The sequence below is a fragment of the Lampris incognitus genome, chromosome 20 (assembly GCF_029633865.1).
Source record: "Lampris incognitus isolate fLamInc1 chromosome 20, fLamInc1.hap2, whole genome shotgun sequence".
Lineage (NCBI taxonomy): Eukaryota > Metazoa > Chordata > Actinopteri > Lampriformes > Lampridae > Lampris > Lampris incognitus.
Window position 1 is genome coordinate 2,701,242 of NC_079230.1, and position 13,335 is coordinate 2,714,576.

Sequence of the window (13,335 nt, forward strand, 5' to 3'; positions counted from 1 at the left end):
GAGGGCTCTGATAAGTCTGGGAGCAAAGCTAAAATGTCACATTTTAGATGAATAGCATCTTGTTCACATAAAAAAACCTCTGTCAGCATCCAGGTAGCGTGGCGGTCTATTCTGTTGCCTACCAACACGGGGATCGCCAGTTCGAATCCCCGTGTTGCCTCCAGCTTGGTCGGGCGTCCCTGCAGACACAATTGGCCGTGTCTGCGGGTGGGGAGCCGGATGTGGGTATGTGTCCTGGTTGCTGCACCAGCGCCTCCTCTGGTCGTTTGGGGTGTCTGTTTGGGGGGGAGGGGGAACTGGGGGGAGTAGCGTGATCCTCCCACGTGCTGCATCCCCCTGTGAAACTCCTCACTGTCAGGTGAAAAGCAGCAGCTGGTGACTCCACATGAATGGGAGGAGGAGGCATGTGGCAGTCTGCAGCAGAGCCCTAGAAAGAGAGAGTGACGTCAACTCCGTAGACGTCAACGGGCCAATTATTTAACAGCAACGGCGGCTCATGGGAGCCCCGGATAGTTCCAAACAGTGTGCATAGAATATGTGTCACGTTGGAATATATCTAGATCTATAAATACATGTAAAAATCTGAAAACATTGGTTAGTAGTTAGCAGAAATCGCGGCTAAGCAGTTCATCTAAACGACCCGCCAAGCTTCGTTTGGAACTACTCGGCGGCTACATGAACCCCGTGACCCTCTCGCGTTCTGACCCCTCATTGACGCAACTCTCTCTTTCTAGGGCTCTGGTCTGCAGCCCTCCCCGGATCAGCAGAGGGGCTGGAGCAGAGACCGGGATGGCTCGGAAGAGTGGGGTAATTGGCCGGGTACAATTGGGGAGAAAAAAAAAAGGGGGGGGGGGGTTGACAAAAAAACAGAAACAAAAAACGTCTGTCTGTGGCGGAAATGACCACATGACAAACTGTTTCCCGCTGCTGTTGGAAGGTAAAGTGTCTCCAAAGAAAAAAGAATCAACGGAAAACAAAAACAGGATGAACTCCGTTCCTTTATTAGCAAACGATTTGACTCAATAAAAACAGCCGTCCCAACTTAATATTTACAAGGTGTTTATAGTAACTGTGTGTGTGTGTGTGTGTTAAGGGGTGGCCTGCCAATGTATCTGTCGTCTAAAGAGGTCAAAGGTGGAGTGGGCGGGTCGAGGTGTGGGTTGTGGGCGGGGCTTGTTGTTTGGCTCCTCCCTCCATAGGCATGGCTTCTCTCTGAAGAATTCAGGGGTGAAGAACTCAAATAGCGAGGAAGAACCTGATGACTACACACACACCAACACAAAAACACAGACACAGAAGTCACAGACTGAAACAGACAGCTATATATAGACAGACAGACAGACAGACAGACAGACAGACAGACCGTTATATTGACAGACCTGTTCTTTCCTGTCAGAAATTGCCACTACTTTGTCGTCATGGCTACAAGTGGGCGGGGCCAGCTGGAGCCTATCCTGTAGCGCCTGACTGATCAGCTGATCAGCCTCCAAATTGACACTGACCAATGAGCTGTAGAGCTGCTGGGCGAGAGAGACATTTACTCCTACAGAGACAGACAGACAGACAGACAGACAGACAGACAGACAGACAGACAGACAGACAGACAGACAGAGAGAGAGAGAGAGAGAGAGAAACTGGTTGTTTAATTATACTGCTCCCCCATGGTCAAACTACATATTGTACAGCACATGTTCCTTGAACTCCCGAACTATTCAAATTCAAAATTTGAATTTGAATTTTTGAGAGAGAGAGACACACACACAGAGAGAGAGACAGAGACAGAGAGAGGGGGAGAGAGAGAGACTGGTTGTTTAATTAGAGAGTTAGTGAGTGGTCACAGTGCGGAGCTGGATAAGGTAAGTGGTGTGTGTAGCATGTGCAGTGTGAGTACAGTGTGTATTGTGCAGTGTATAGCATTGTGTGTGTATTGTTTATTTGTATATACAGTTACTGTGTTAGTTTCAGTAGCCTAGGCAAGTAGTATATGTGTATTGTGTACATAGTAAGTACATGGGAGGAACCAGAATGTGAAAAAAGGTTGACGTACTTTTCATACAATTCAATTAAAAGACATTCAAATAAGTTTTCTTTGGCAAAATGAAAACAGACTTTTAGAAAGAATAATATTATTTTGAAAATCAAATCTAAACCCAAAGCTCATGACCATAGTGACCGAAAGGGTGAGATCGCAGATAAAAGTGGCTTAAATGAGTTTCCTCTGTAGGGTGTCTGGGCTCAGCCTTAGAGATAGGGTGAGGGGCTCGGACATCCGGAGGGAGCTCGGAGTAGAGCCGCTGCTCCTTCACGTGGAAAGGAGCCAGTTGAGGTGGCTCGGGCATCTGATTAGGATGCCTCCTGGGCACTTTACCGGGCACGTCCAACTGGGAGGAGACCCCGGGGTAGACCCAGAACTCGCTGGAGGGACTACATGTCCAATCTGGCCTGGGAAGGCCTTGGGATCCCCCAGGAGGAGCTGGAAGGTGTTGCTGGGGAGAGGGAGGTCTGGAGTGTTCTACTTCGCTTGCTGCCAGCACGACCCCACCCCGGAGAAGCCGCCGATGATGAATGAATGAATGAATGAATATACAATCTAGGAGACAGGGAAGATTCTAGAGAAAATGCGTTGGTTCTTAAAGACCCCGTCCGATGAAAATCAAGTTTTTAACCTCGTTCATGTCCATGTGGTGTTAGGGGAACGCTACAAGACATATCAGCAGCAAAACAAGCAGTCAGTGGCGTGGCTGAGCATATCTGCTTTGAAACTGCCCTTACCAAGGACAGCCTCAGAAAACAAATTCAGTCCTCCGACAGGGTTTCCTTCGTCAAAAACCCAAGGATCCAGTCCTGTTCATGGCCAGGGTGGTGCTTTACACATCATCATGTCCACCCACTTCGAAGATGCAAGCCACGCAGACACGGGGAGAACATGCAAACTCCACACAGAGGATGACCTGGGACGACCCCCAAGGTTGGACTACCCCGGGGCTCGAACCCAGGACTTTCTTGCTGTGAGGCGACCGCACTAACTACTGTGCCATTGTGCTGCCCTAAATGTGGCCATGTATAAAACTAATGAATTCATACGTTGGAAAATACAGAGTATGGAATGGATCCAGAATGGAATACACACTTATTACATCAGAACTTCAACCAGTTACATTTCTCAACTTGTAATTTGTAATTGTAAAGAATACATTTATAAGGTCACCCTCCCAACCTTGGCCGTATACTGTGTGTGTTACCTTCAGTAGCCTTAGTATCAATGAGGTTTTTGGTTCTGACAGACTTGAGCAGAGTTTCCTTAACAGCCTTCTGGGAGTTAAATTCCGCCCTCTTCAGGAAAGAGCAAAAAAACATGTTGGGATGGCAACCTACTGTCAGCCAGTTAAACTTGTCTGTTAACCAGTTCAATGTGTTTGCAAAGCGGTTTAGTGTGTCCATTAACCCGTTTAACAAATGTATAAGTATGACTATTTAACCTTGTCTGGTGTTACATATTAAACATTATCTCCATGCTTTAATAATGTTACAATAGCTCACTGTAAACAATACATAGTAATCTAAATAGTACATCATTTCAACTACATATCAATATAAACAAAATTAACCTGCAGTGATGTGAGTTCTGCTTTCAGAGCTAAGGAAGTATTTAACTCCGCCTCATCTAAGAAAGCCGCACCCCCATTAAGACAATCTTTCTTCTCATTGGCTACTGCAACAGTAGGCTCCGCCTTCTGGCCGTGGATTCTGCCTATCAGGGAGGAGAGGAAAAAAGACAGGAAATGTCCCGATGCATGCCCAAGGTGTAGAAATTCCAGAAAAACTGAATCAGTTCATCTGGACACCAAGTTTAGTGGGAGAAACGTTTCATCCGACAGCTGATAGGTCAGTCAAACTACCAGCTGATAGGCCAGTCAAACTACCAGCTGATAGGCCAGTCAAACTACCAGCTGATAGGTCAGTCAAACTAGCAGCGCTGGTATAACAACTCAACAATCCTTCGTCGCTACTGCTCTTATGATCTTGAATTCATCAGTTTGAAATGCAGACCATATTACCTTCTGAGAGAATTCACTTCAATTGTATTAGTTGCCGTTTACATCCCACCACAAGCTATCGCTAACACAGCCATTAGCGAACCCTTGCAACATATTTCCTCTGTTGAAAACTCCAACCCTGACACGTCTGTCATTGTGTTAGGTGATTTCAACCACACGAACCTGTCCCTTGAACTCCCGAACTATAAGCAACAAGTCACTTGCCATAGCAGAGAAAACCAAACATTGGATCACTGCTATATCTCAATTTCAAATGCTTACCCAGCATTCCTGAGGGCTCCACTAGGGAAGTCCGGCCACACTGTGACACTCCTCATCCTAAAATACAGACAGAAGCTTAAGTCCATCAAGAAAATATCCACCTCTGTCAGGTCCTGGTCCATGGATGCCATTGAAACCCTTCAAGGGTGCTTTGAATGCCCTAATTATAATATATTTAGTGCAGCTTGCGACTCCCTCGATGAACTCAGACACCGTGACGTCATACATCAAGTTCTGTGAGGAAATGTGCATCCCTACCAAAACAGTGACCTTGTATGGCAATAAAAAACCCCGGTTCTTCAAAGAATTACACGTCCTACACAAAGAAAAGAACTGGGTGCACAAAACGGAAACAGGGATCAGTGCAGAGCAGCCAAGTATAAGTTGCATGCTGCAACATTAAAAGCAAAGTCCAGCTACACAACAAAATTGGAACAACAATTCTCTTCCAGTAACTCCAAATCAATATGGAAAAACCTCAAGGACATGACAGATTACAACAAACGCCCCTGCTCCCCTCCGGATAATGACCATAACCTCCCAGATAAATGAAATTAGTTTTATGCAAGGTTAGAAAAACCTATTCCACCAGCCATCCCCCCTACTCCCACTTTAACGCCACCCTTCTGCCTCCAGGAGGATGAGGTGAGAGCTACATTCAAGAAGCTGAACATTAGGAAAGCAGCAGGGCCAGACGGCATCAGTCCTGCTTTGTTGAGCCACTGTGCAGCACAATTGGCTCCAATACTTTCCACCATATTTAACACCCCTCTAAGCCAATGTACAGTCCCACGGTGGTTCAAACTCTACCATCATTCCTGTGCCAAAGTCCTCAAAGATCACCTGCCTCCATGACTTCAGACCAGTTGCCCTGACATGTGGCCATGAAAGCATTTGAGCGCATCGTTCTGTCACACTTGAAATCTTGCACCTCCCCAGTGATGGACCCATATCAATTTGCCCATCAAGCCAACCGGTCTGTTGAGGATGCAGTTAGCATAGCCCTGCACCATGCCCTGCACCACCTGGAATCACCAAACACCTACGCACACATCCTGTTTATAGACTTTAGTTACGCCTTCAACTCCATCAACCCACTCAAACTCTTTACCATTCTCTTGGATATGAACTTTGACCCAGCCATAGGCCACTGGATTCAGAGCCTCCTGTGGAACAGGCCACAGGGGGTGAAGGTTAATAACCTAACCTCACACCCTCTTAACCCTCAGTACAGGTGCTCCTCAGGGCTGTGTTCTCTTCCCCTAGCTCTTCTCACTTTACATCACCCACTTTACATCCACAGATAGCTCTGTGAAAATAATAAAATACGCAGGCGACACAACCACTGTAGGCCTCACCTCCAACAATGATGAAACCCAGTACTGCACTGCAGTACACCAAGCTGCCACTTGGTGTGCAAACAACAACCTTCTGCTTAATACAGCCAAAACCCAACAACTCATTATTGACTTCCGATGCATGCCGAATCCCAAAACACCCATACAAATGAATGGAGACTTCATCACCACCACCGACTCTTGTAAATTCCTTGGAACATCCATCAGCAACACCCTGAAGTGGAAAATTAACACTGAACACTTCATTGTAAAAGCTCAACAACGGCTTTACTTTCTTAGGCAGCTTAAAAAATACCAGATCAAAATCAATTGCTCATTCTGTTTTACTCAGCCATTATCCAGTCCATCATAACATCTTCTATTACAGTATTACAGTATTATAGTATTACAGTATGGTACGGCGGCACGGACAGTCAAACAGAACGAAACTGCAGTGGATTGTCAACTCAATAATTTTGTATGGCCCTCAAAGGATGTTATAAAAACTGAAATGGCCCTTGATAGGAAATATGTTCCCCACCCGTGGTCTAAGGTAAACCAGCGGCGATTCCGTATGTGGCAGGAGCGTCTCAACGTTTGAGACGCGAATCTTCCAAACACCACGTCTCAGTTGCTTTCAAACCCCAAACATGTTGCGCCAGCCATCGGTCCACCCCAAGGATCAGGTTCCCCGGCACAAACAAAGTAATGTACGCTGCTAAGTGCCAGGAGGACTGTTGTGACTAGTACATCGGGGAAACCAAACAGACGCTGGCGAAGGGGATAGCACAACACAGAGGAGCTACCCTGTCAGGCCAGGACTCCATGGTCCACACCCATGTACAGGCCAGTGGCCACCCTTTCAAGGATGAGGATGTGCACATCCTTGATAGGGAGGAACGCTGGTCTGAACGGGGAGTTAAAGAGGCCATCTATGTGAAGAGGGAACGACCATCCCTGAACCGAGGGGTGGGTGGTTGAGTGGGTGGGTGGGGGGGCTAAGAGTACATCTGTCACCATCTTACAATGCTGTGATTGCAGCTATTCCCCAGTCCTCTGAATAGTACACATGGCCACTGTAACTCTAGTTAATGGTCACAGCAAATTGCATATGAAACAAGTGTTAGATCGCCGGTGTCAATCATTATGCAACCATGCTGTTTATAAGGGGGGGGGGATACCTGCAATCAGCTGAGACTAACCAAGTCACTTAGATGGGCGATGAAACGGTTTTCTGCTAAACATGGTGTCCAGATGAACGGATTCAACTTTTCTGGGAAAACAGGAAATGTTTATAATGATTTATTACAATGTCTGAATCACTAGGACACAAACATCCCAAAGAAAACACTGGATTACCAGGGCAACATCCTCTCCCTCTCTGGCTCCTTGTTGGTTGTTTAGGTAGGTGGGGGTTGCGGCTGCTAGGGTCAGGGGTTACCTTTACAACCAGAGGCTTCGCAAAATGGACCTTAAGAGTGAGGGGCAGATCACATTTATGTGGCGATGTCATCACCTAAGAAATGAATGAGTCTCTCAAACACACACACACACACACACACACACACACACACACACACACACACACACACACACACACACACACTACCTGTCTGTGTCCCTGTCTTCTGGGTGGGTGGAGTTCAGGGTCAGGGGGCGTTGGGTTTGACTTTGGGGTTGGACTGAGAGGGAGCGACAGGTCAAGATCAGGACATTGAGGTGAGAAGGAGGGGGCGGAGAGGGGGAAGGGTTGGGGGGAGGGGAGAGGGGAGGGGAGGTCCACATGCAGCATCCTGAGGAGAGAAAATATCAGTTTATCTCACAGCACACACAATAAGCACTTCATCAGGCCGTGTGTGCTTTGTTTACACTACGTGTATGACATCTGCACTGTCACGATGAATCCATATACAAGTTTTATTATTATCATTATTTTTTTATAAATTTATTTCGGATTTTTTCCTTTTTCTCCCAATTTAGTGGCCAATCGATTCCTATTTTTAGTTCAAACACCCACCCTCGTACTGCATGTGTTTGCCAACTGCAGTGTGGAAGGAGACGCCTCGCCACTTCCGTGACGAGGTGAATCCAGGCCGAACCACTGCTTTTCCCCACACACACAGAGACGCATTCATGTGACGAACACAAGTCGACTCCGCCCCCCTCCCCAAGACAGCGTTGCCAATTATTGCTGCTTCATCGAGTCCGGCCATAGTCGGATCTGACGAGACCGGGGCGCGAAACCCGGTCCCTAGTGGGCAACTGCATCGACACAAAGCCGATGCTTAGACCGCTACACCACCGTGGACCCCATTATTATTATTATTATTATAATAATTATTATTAACATTATTATCAATAATATTATTATTATCATCATTGATATTAATTAATGGTGTGTCGTAGTAGTGTAAATTAGGGGTGGACTGTATAAACAGTACAGGAAGTACACTGGTATGAATCTGCCCTATGGTAAGATTTTTGAGTATGCCGCGCTGACTAGGGGTGGGCGGCTCGATCCCAGTTTAACTTCTAGTTTCTCTCGTCTACACCGTGCACACTTCATCACAGAGTCGAACTGCCTGTGCAAACACTACTACATGATCACTGACCGTATGACGCACACAAAGGGATTTAGCACAGCATGTTCCAGGACTCCAGTTACAGAAGGCACTCTGTGCACGAAAGCAAAGGCTGCTTGAACTTTCATGACATCAGTGTTTTGAGAAGGACAAAATCAATTATGTCCATTTATGGAATGAATTGTGTGTCATGACATCACACAGGGATAGTGCCGTACACTACAGCAGGCGCTGGTTGAACTTAAAGGCATTCTGTCTATGAAAAAGGGTGTTACACTTGACGCCCCATAGATGAACTGATTCGACTTCCTGTGACTTCCTCACCTGGATTAGTGAGCGTGCATCAAGACGTCCCAGCAATACAGTCAAGAGTACAGTAACAGCTGCCATGCAGTTGCTCCACCCCCTCAGAAGCGTCTGTATTGACATTTAAAGCAAAACGAATACACCGTGAGCACACCATATGTGTCTGACATGCCCAGCAGACCAGGCAAGGGAAATGGGGTAATAGTGTTTCAGCCCCATTTGGGGTCAGCAACGGTGTCAGACCAGGGGGAATTCTGTCTCCACTTCTCTACAATTTATATATTGATGATTTGTCCAAGCAGTTGAAAGCCTGTAACGCCAGGTGTATGATGGGTAATACCTTGGTGAACCATATTATGTATGCAGATGACCTTGTCATCCTCAGTCCCTGTAGCGCTGGTCTCCAGCAGCTCCTTGATATATGTTGTGTGTACGGTGTGCAGCATCATATCAAATACAATGCTAGTACGAGTGTTGTCATGATCTGCACAACCAAAGAGGACAATCATCTAAAATCTCCTGATTTTAAATTGTCTGATAATAATCTTGGGGTATGTAAACTAAACTTAGAACAAAAAGTAAGGAAATGTGTGTATGGTAGATTATGTCTTTGTTGTAACGATGCTTCTTGGCAGTAAATCTTCTATCAGGCAGCTGATGGTCAGCACCTGGGGAACCAGAAGCTCAACACAAGAGTCAATAGCAGCAGCAAAATAAGCTGCTTGGCATCGGCAGAGAAGATGTGGCAAATGTTTCATGGGCGCAACCCACATACTCAGCTCTGCTGCTCATCCCACAAATGCATGTTCCTTACACATGTGGCGCCATTTAAAAGGCAAATAAACAGGCTTTCCAACGGTAGAAGATGTACTGCCCAGAAGCATTGGTACAACAAAGACATACTCTACCAAACACACATTTCCTTAGTTTCTGTGCTAAGTATATATATTGTACACCACTTTATACTGCACACCTGTGGTCACACTACATATTGTACACCACTTTATACTGCACACCTGTGGTCACACTACATATTGTACACCACTTTATACTGCACACCTGTGGTCACACTACATATTGTACACCACTTTATACTGCACACCTGTGGTCACACTACATATTGTACACCACTTTATACTGCACACCTGTGGTCACACTACATATTGTACACCACTTTATACTGCACACCTGTGGTCACAATACATATTGTACACCACTTTATACTGCACACCTGTGGTCACACTACATATTGTACACCACTTTATACTGCACACCTGTGGTCACACTACATATTGTACACCACTTTATACTGCACACCTGTGGTCACACTACATATTGTACACCACTTTATACTGCACACCTGTGGTCACACTACATCTTGTACACCACTTTATACTGCACACCTGTGGTCACACTACATATTGTACACCACTTTATACTGCCCCCCCTGTGGTCACACTACATATTGTACACCACTTTATACTGCACACCTGTGGTCACACTACATATTGTACACCACTTTATACTGCACACCTGTGGTCACACTACATCTTGTACACCACTTTATACTGCACACCTGTGGTCACACTACATATTGTACACCACTTTATACTGCATACCTGCGGTCACACTACATATTGTACACCACATTATACCGCACACCTGTGGTCACACTACATCTTGTACACCACTTTATACTGCACACCTGTGGTCACACTACATATTGTACACCACTTTATACTGCACACCTGTGGTCACACTACATCTTGTACACCACTTTATACTGCACACCTGTGGTCACACTACATATTGTACACCACTTTATACTGCATACCTGCGGTCACACTACATATTGTACACCACTTTATACTGCACACCTGTGGTCACACTACATCTTGTACACCACTTTATACTGCACACCTGTGGTCACACTACATATTGTACACCACTTTATACTGCACACCTGTGGTCACACTACATCTTGTACACCACTTTATACTGCACACCTGTGGTCACACTACATATTGTACACCACTTTATACTGCATACCTGCGGTCACACTACATATTGTACACCACATTATACCGCACACCTGTGGTCACACTACATCTTGTACACCACTTTATACTGCACACCTGTGGTCACACTACATATTGTACACCACTTTATACTGCACACCTGTGGTCACACTACATCTTGTACACCACTTTATACTGCACACCTGTGGTCACACTACATATTGTACACCACTTTATACTGCATACCTGCGGTCACACTACATATTGTACACCACTTTATACTGCACACCTGTGGTCACACTACATCTTGTACACCACTTTATACTGCATACCTGCGGTCACACTACATATTGTACACCACTTTATACTGCACACCTGTGGTCACACTACATATTGTACACCACTTTATACTGCATACCTGCGGTCACACTACATATTGTACACCACATTATACCGCACACCTGTGGTCACACTATAAAAAAGCAAGGTCACAGAGGCTTCGAGTAGCTTATAATGATGCAGTGAGAATACTAGTAAAGAGACCTAGATGGTGTAGTGCAAGTGAAATGTCTGTGGCTGCAGGAGTCAGCACCTTTCAGGCTCTTCTAAGAAATCTCATGTATACATTTATTTGCCGGCTCAGTGACTCTGATGATGTAATCATCAAGAGTTTAACTCATATAAGACTCAGTGCCACATGCTACCAGTCCCGGCAGTGGTACCTCTGGTACAGCTGCCTTCTCATTAGACACTGACTTGTTCCATTTATGTTATTTTATTGTGTTTACTGTGTGTATTGTCTGGGGTTTGTCTTTTGCCTATTTGTCTTTGTCTGTCATGGACCCTGAGTCTGCAATAAAGTTTTGAACTCGATTGAACTGAATTGAGTAAACCGTTACTGTTACTTCAAATTATTTACTACTACTAATTTCGGCTGCTCCCGTTAGGGGGCGCCACAGCGGATCTTCCGTTTCCATCTCTTCCTGTTCTCTGCATCTTTCTCTGTCACACCAGCCACCTGCATGTCCTCCCTCACCACATCCATAAACCTCCTCTTTGGCCTTCCTCTTCTCCTCTTCACTGGCAGCTCCATATTCAGCATCCTTCTCCCAGTATACCCAGCATCTCTCCTCCACACATGTCCAAACCATCTCCATCTTGTCTCTCTTGCTTTGTCTCCAAACCGTCCAACCTGAGCTGTCCCTCTAATATACTCCTTCCTAATCCTGTCCTTCTTCATCACTCCCAGTGAAAATCTTATCATCTTCATCTCTGCCACCTCCACCTCCTGTCTTTTCATCAGTGCCACTGTCTCCAGACCATACAACATAGCTGGTCTCACTACCATCTTGTAAACCTTCCCTTTAACTCTTGCTGGTACCCTTCTGTCACACATCACTCCTGACACTCTTCTCCACCCACTCCACCCTGCCTGCACTCTCTCCTTCACCTCTCTCCTGCACTCCCCGTTACTTTGGACAGTTGACCCCAAGTATTTAAACTCATCCACCTTCATCACCTCCACTCCTTGCATCCTCACCATTCCTCTGTCCTCCCTCTCATTCATACATATGTATTCCGTCTTGCTCCTACTGACTTCCACTCCTCTCCTCTCCAGTGCATACCTCCACCTCTCCACCTCTCCTCCACCGTGCTTCAAATTCTGCCGTGATATAGACGTTAGGCCTGGTGCAGCAGTACGGTATAGGACGGGACTTGCTGAGCAGTTGGGCGGATAAATACACGAGCTTGCTGTAAACCGGTTTGCTGAAAACGGACGTGGCAGGCTGGCTGGCTCGTTTGTCGTCAGTCCGCGCAGGAGGTTTAAAATGAACCGCCATATTGTCGTCTGATGACGTCACTTTTCAATCGGTACTAGCGGGTATGGTTAAAACCTTTTTCTTTCAAAATACGCTCACCCCCCCTCACCCCCACCCCCACCCCACAACAAGAAAAGAGAAGAAAGAAAGTGACCTGTCTGTGAATTAACGCTCCTCCGGCGTCTCCCGGGGCGCTTCCCACGGGACGCGGTGTGAACGCCGCTGCGAAACCCGCGACGCGTCTTCCGGACACCGATCCCGTCCGTAATAACGCCTCGTGTCGTCCGTAATAACGCCTCGTGTCGTCCGTAATAACCACCTCGTGTCTTTAACACCGCGGTCGTCAACGCCGCAGAGGAACCGATGGCAACGTTTGAACGTCCCCCCTCCTCTTCTTCTGTTCAAACCAAAACACGTTCATTTCCGCTTCCGTGTTTCTGCCGCTTGTCCTGCAGCGCCACCCAGCGGCCACATCTCCGATCTGTTTGGCGTGACGCGGTTTAAAGCTGCTGGAACGTCAGGCTCACCTCACCGCTGTCAGTAAGGTGGTGGGTCTGTACGGCCACCATAACCGCACGAGCTTAGACGCGTCGGTAAAACCATTCCGAAAGTCGGCGTGTGTCTCACCACGTGGCGTGGTGAGACACACGTCACGCAGCTGGACCAGACACGCACCGGCTAGCTAGCTAGCTCATGGCTGTTCACCTGCCAGCTGTTGTTCTGAAACGCCACTCCATCTCTCAGCCTCCTTTTCTTCCCACACAATTCTTTATTAACACAACAGATTTAACAATAACTATTTACGATTTTTTTTGTTATTTTTTCAAAATTATTTTCACCTGTTACATATTTTACTGTATTCTTTTTTTGTGTTGATCTTGTACTGTTCTGTTGCTATCTTTTAGAAAACTCAATAAAAACTCAAGTGAGAAAAACAACACACACAGCATATT

At 46.3% G+C, this 13,335-nt stretch overlaps 1 protein-coding gene across 1 annotated transcript; it reads right to left on the reverse strand.

The window, feature by feature from the left end:
- Nucleotides 1-1,021: 1,021 nt before the first annotated feature.
- On the reverse strand, nucleotides 1,022-12,623 carry ppp1r35 (protein phosphatase 1, regulatory subunit 35). Its single transcript, XM_056300681.1, has 7 exons — nucleotides 12,537-12,623; nucleotides 7,266-7,449; nucleotides 7,016-7,127; nucleotides 3,609-3,751; nucleotides 3,243-3,333; nucleotides 1,380-1,543; nucleotides 1,022-1,262 (listed from the first exon to the last, which is right to left on the reverse strand). The coding sequence occupies exons 2-7, from the start codon at nucleotides 7,446-7,448 to the stop codon at nucleotides 1,089-1,091; spliced, it is 867 nt and encodes a 288-aa protein (XP_056156656.1). The 5' UTR covers nucleotide 7,449; nucleotides 12,537-12,623; the 3' UTR covers nucleotides 1,022-1,088.
- Between the last annotated feature and the right edge of the window lie 712 nt (nucleotides 12,624-13,335).

Excerpts from the sequence above, each read along its gene's own strand:
- ppp1r35 (XM_056300681.1), bottom strand. The coding sequence starts at position 7,448 with ATGCTGCATGTGGACCTCCCCTCCCCTCTCCCCTCCCCCCAACCCTTC. Across the intron at positions 3,752-7,015 it reads AGGGAGAGGATGTTGCCCTG|GCAGAATCCACGGCCAGAAG; the intron begins GTAATCCAGTGT and ends CCTCCCTGATAG. Across the intron at positions 1,544-3,242 it reads TGATACTAAGGCTACTGAAG|GAGTAAATGTCTCTCTCGCC; the intron begins GTAACACACACA and ends CTGTCTCTGTAG.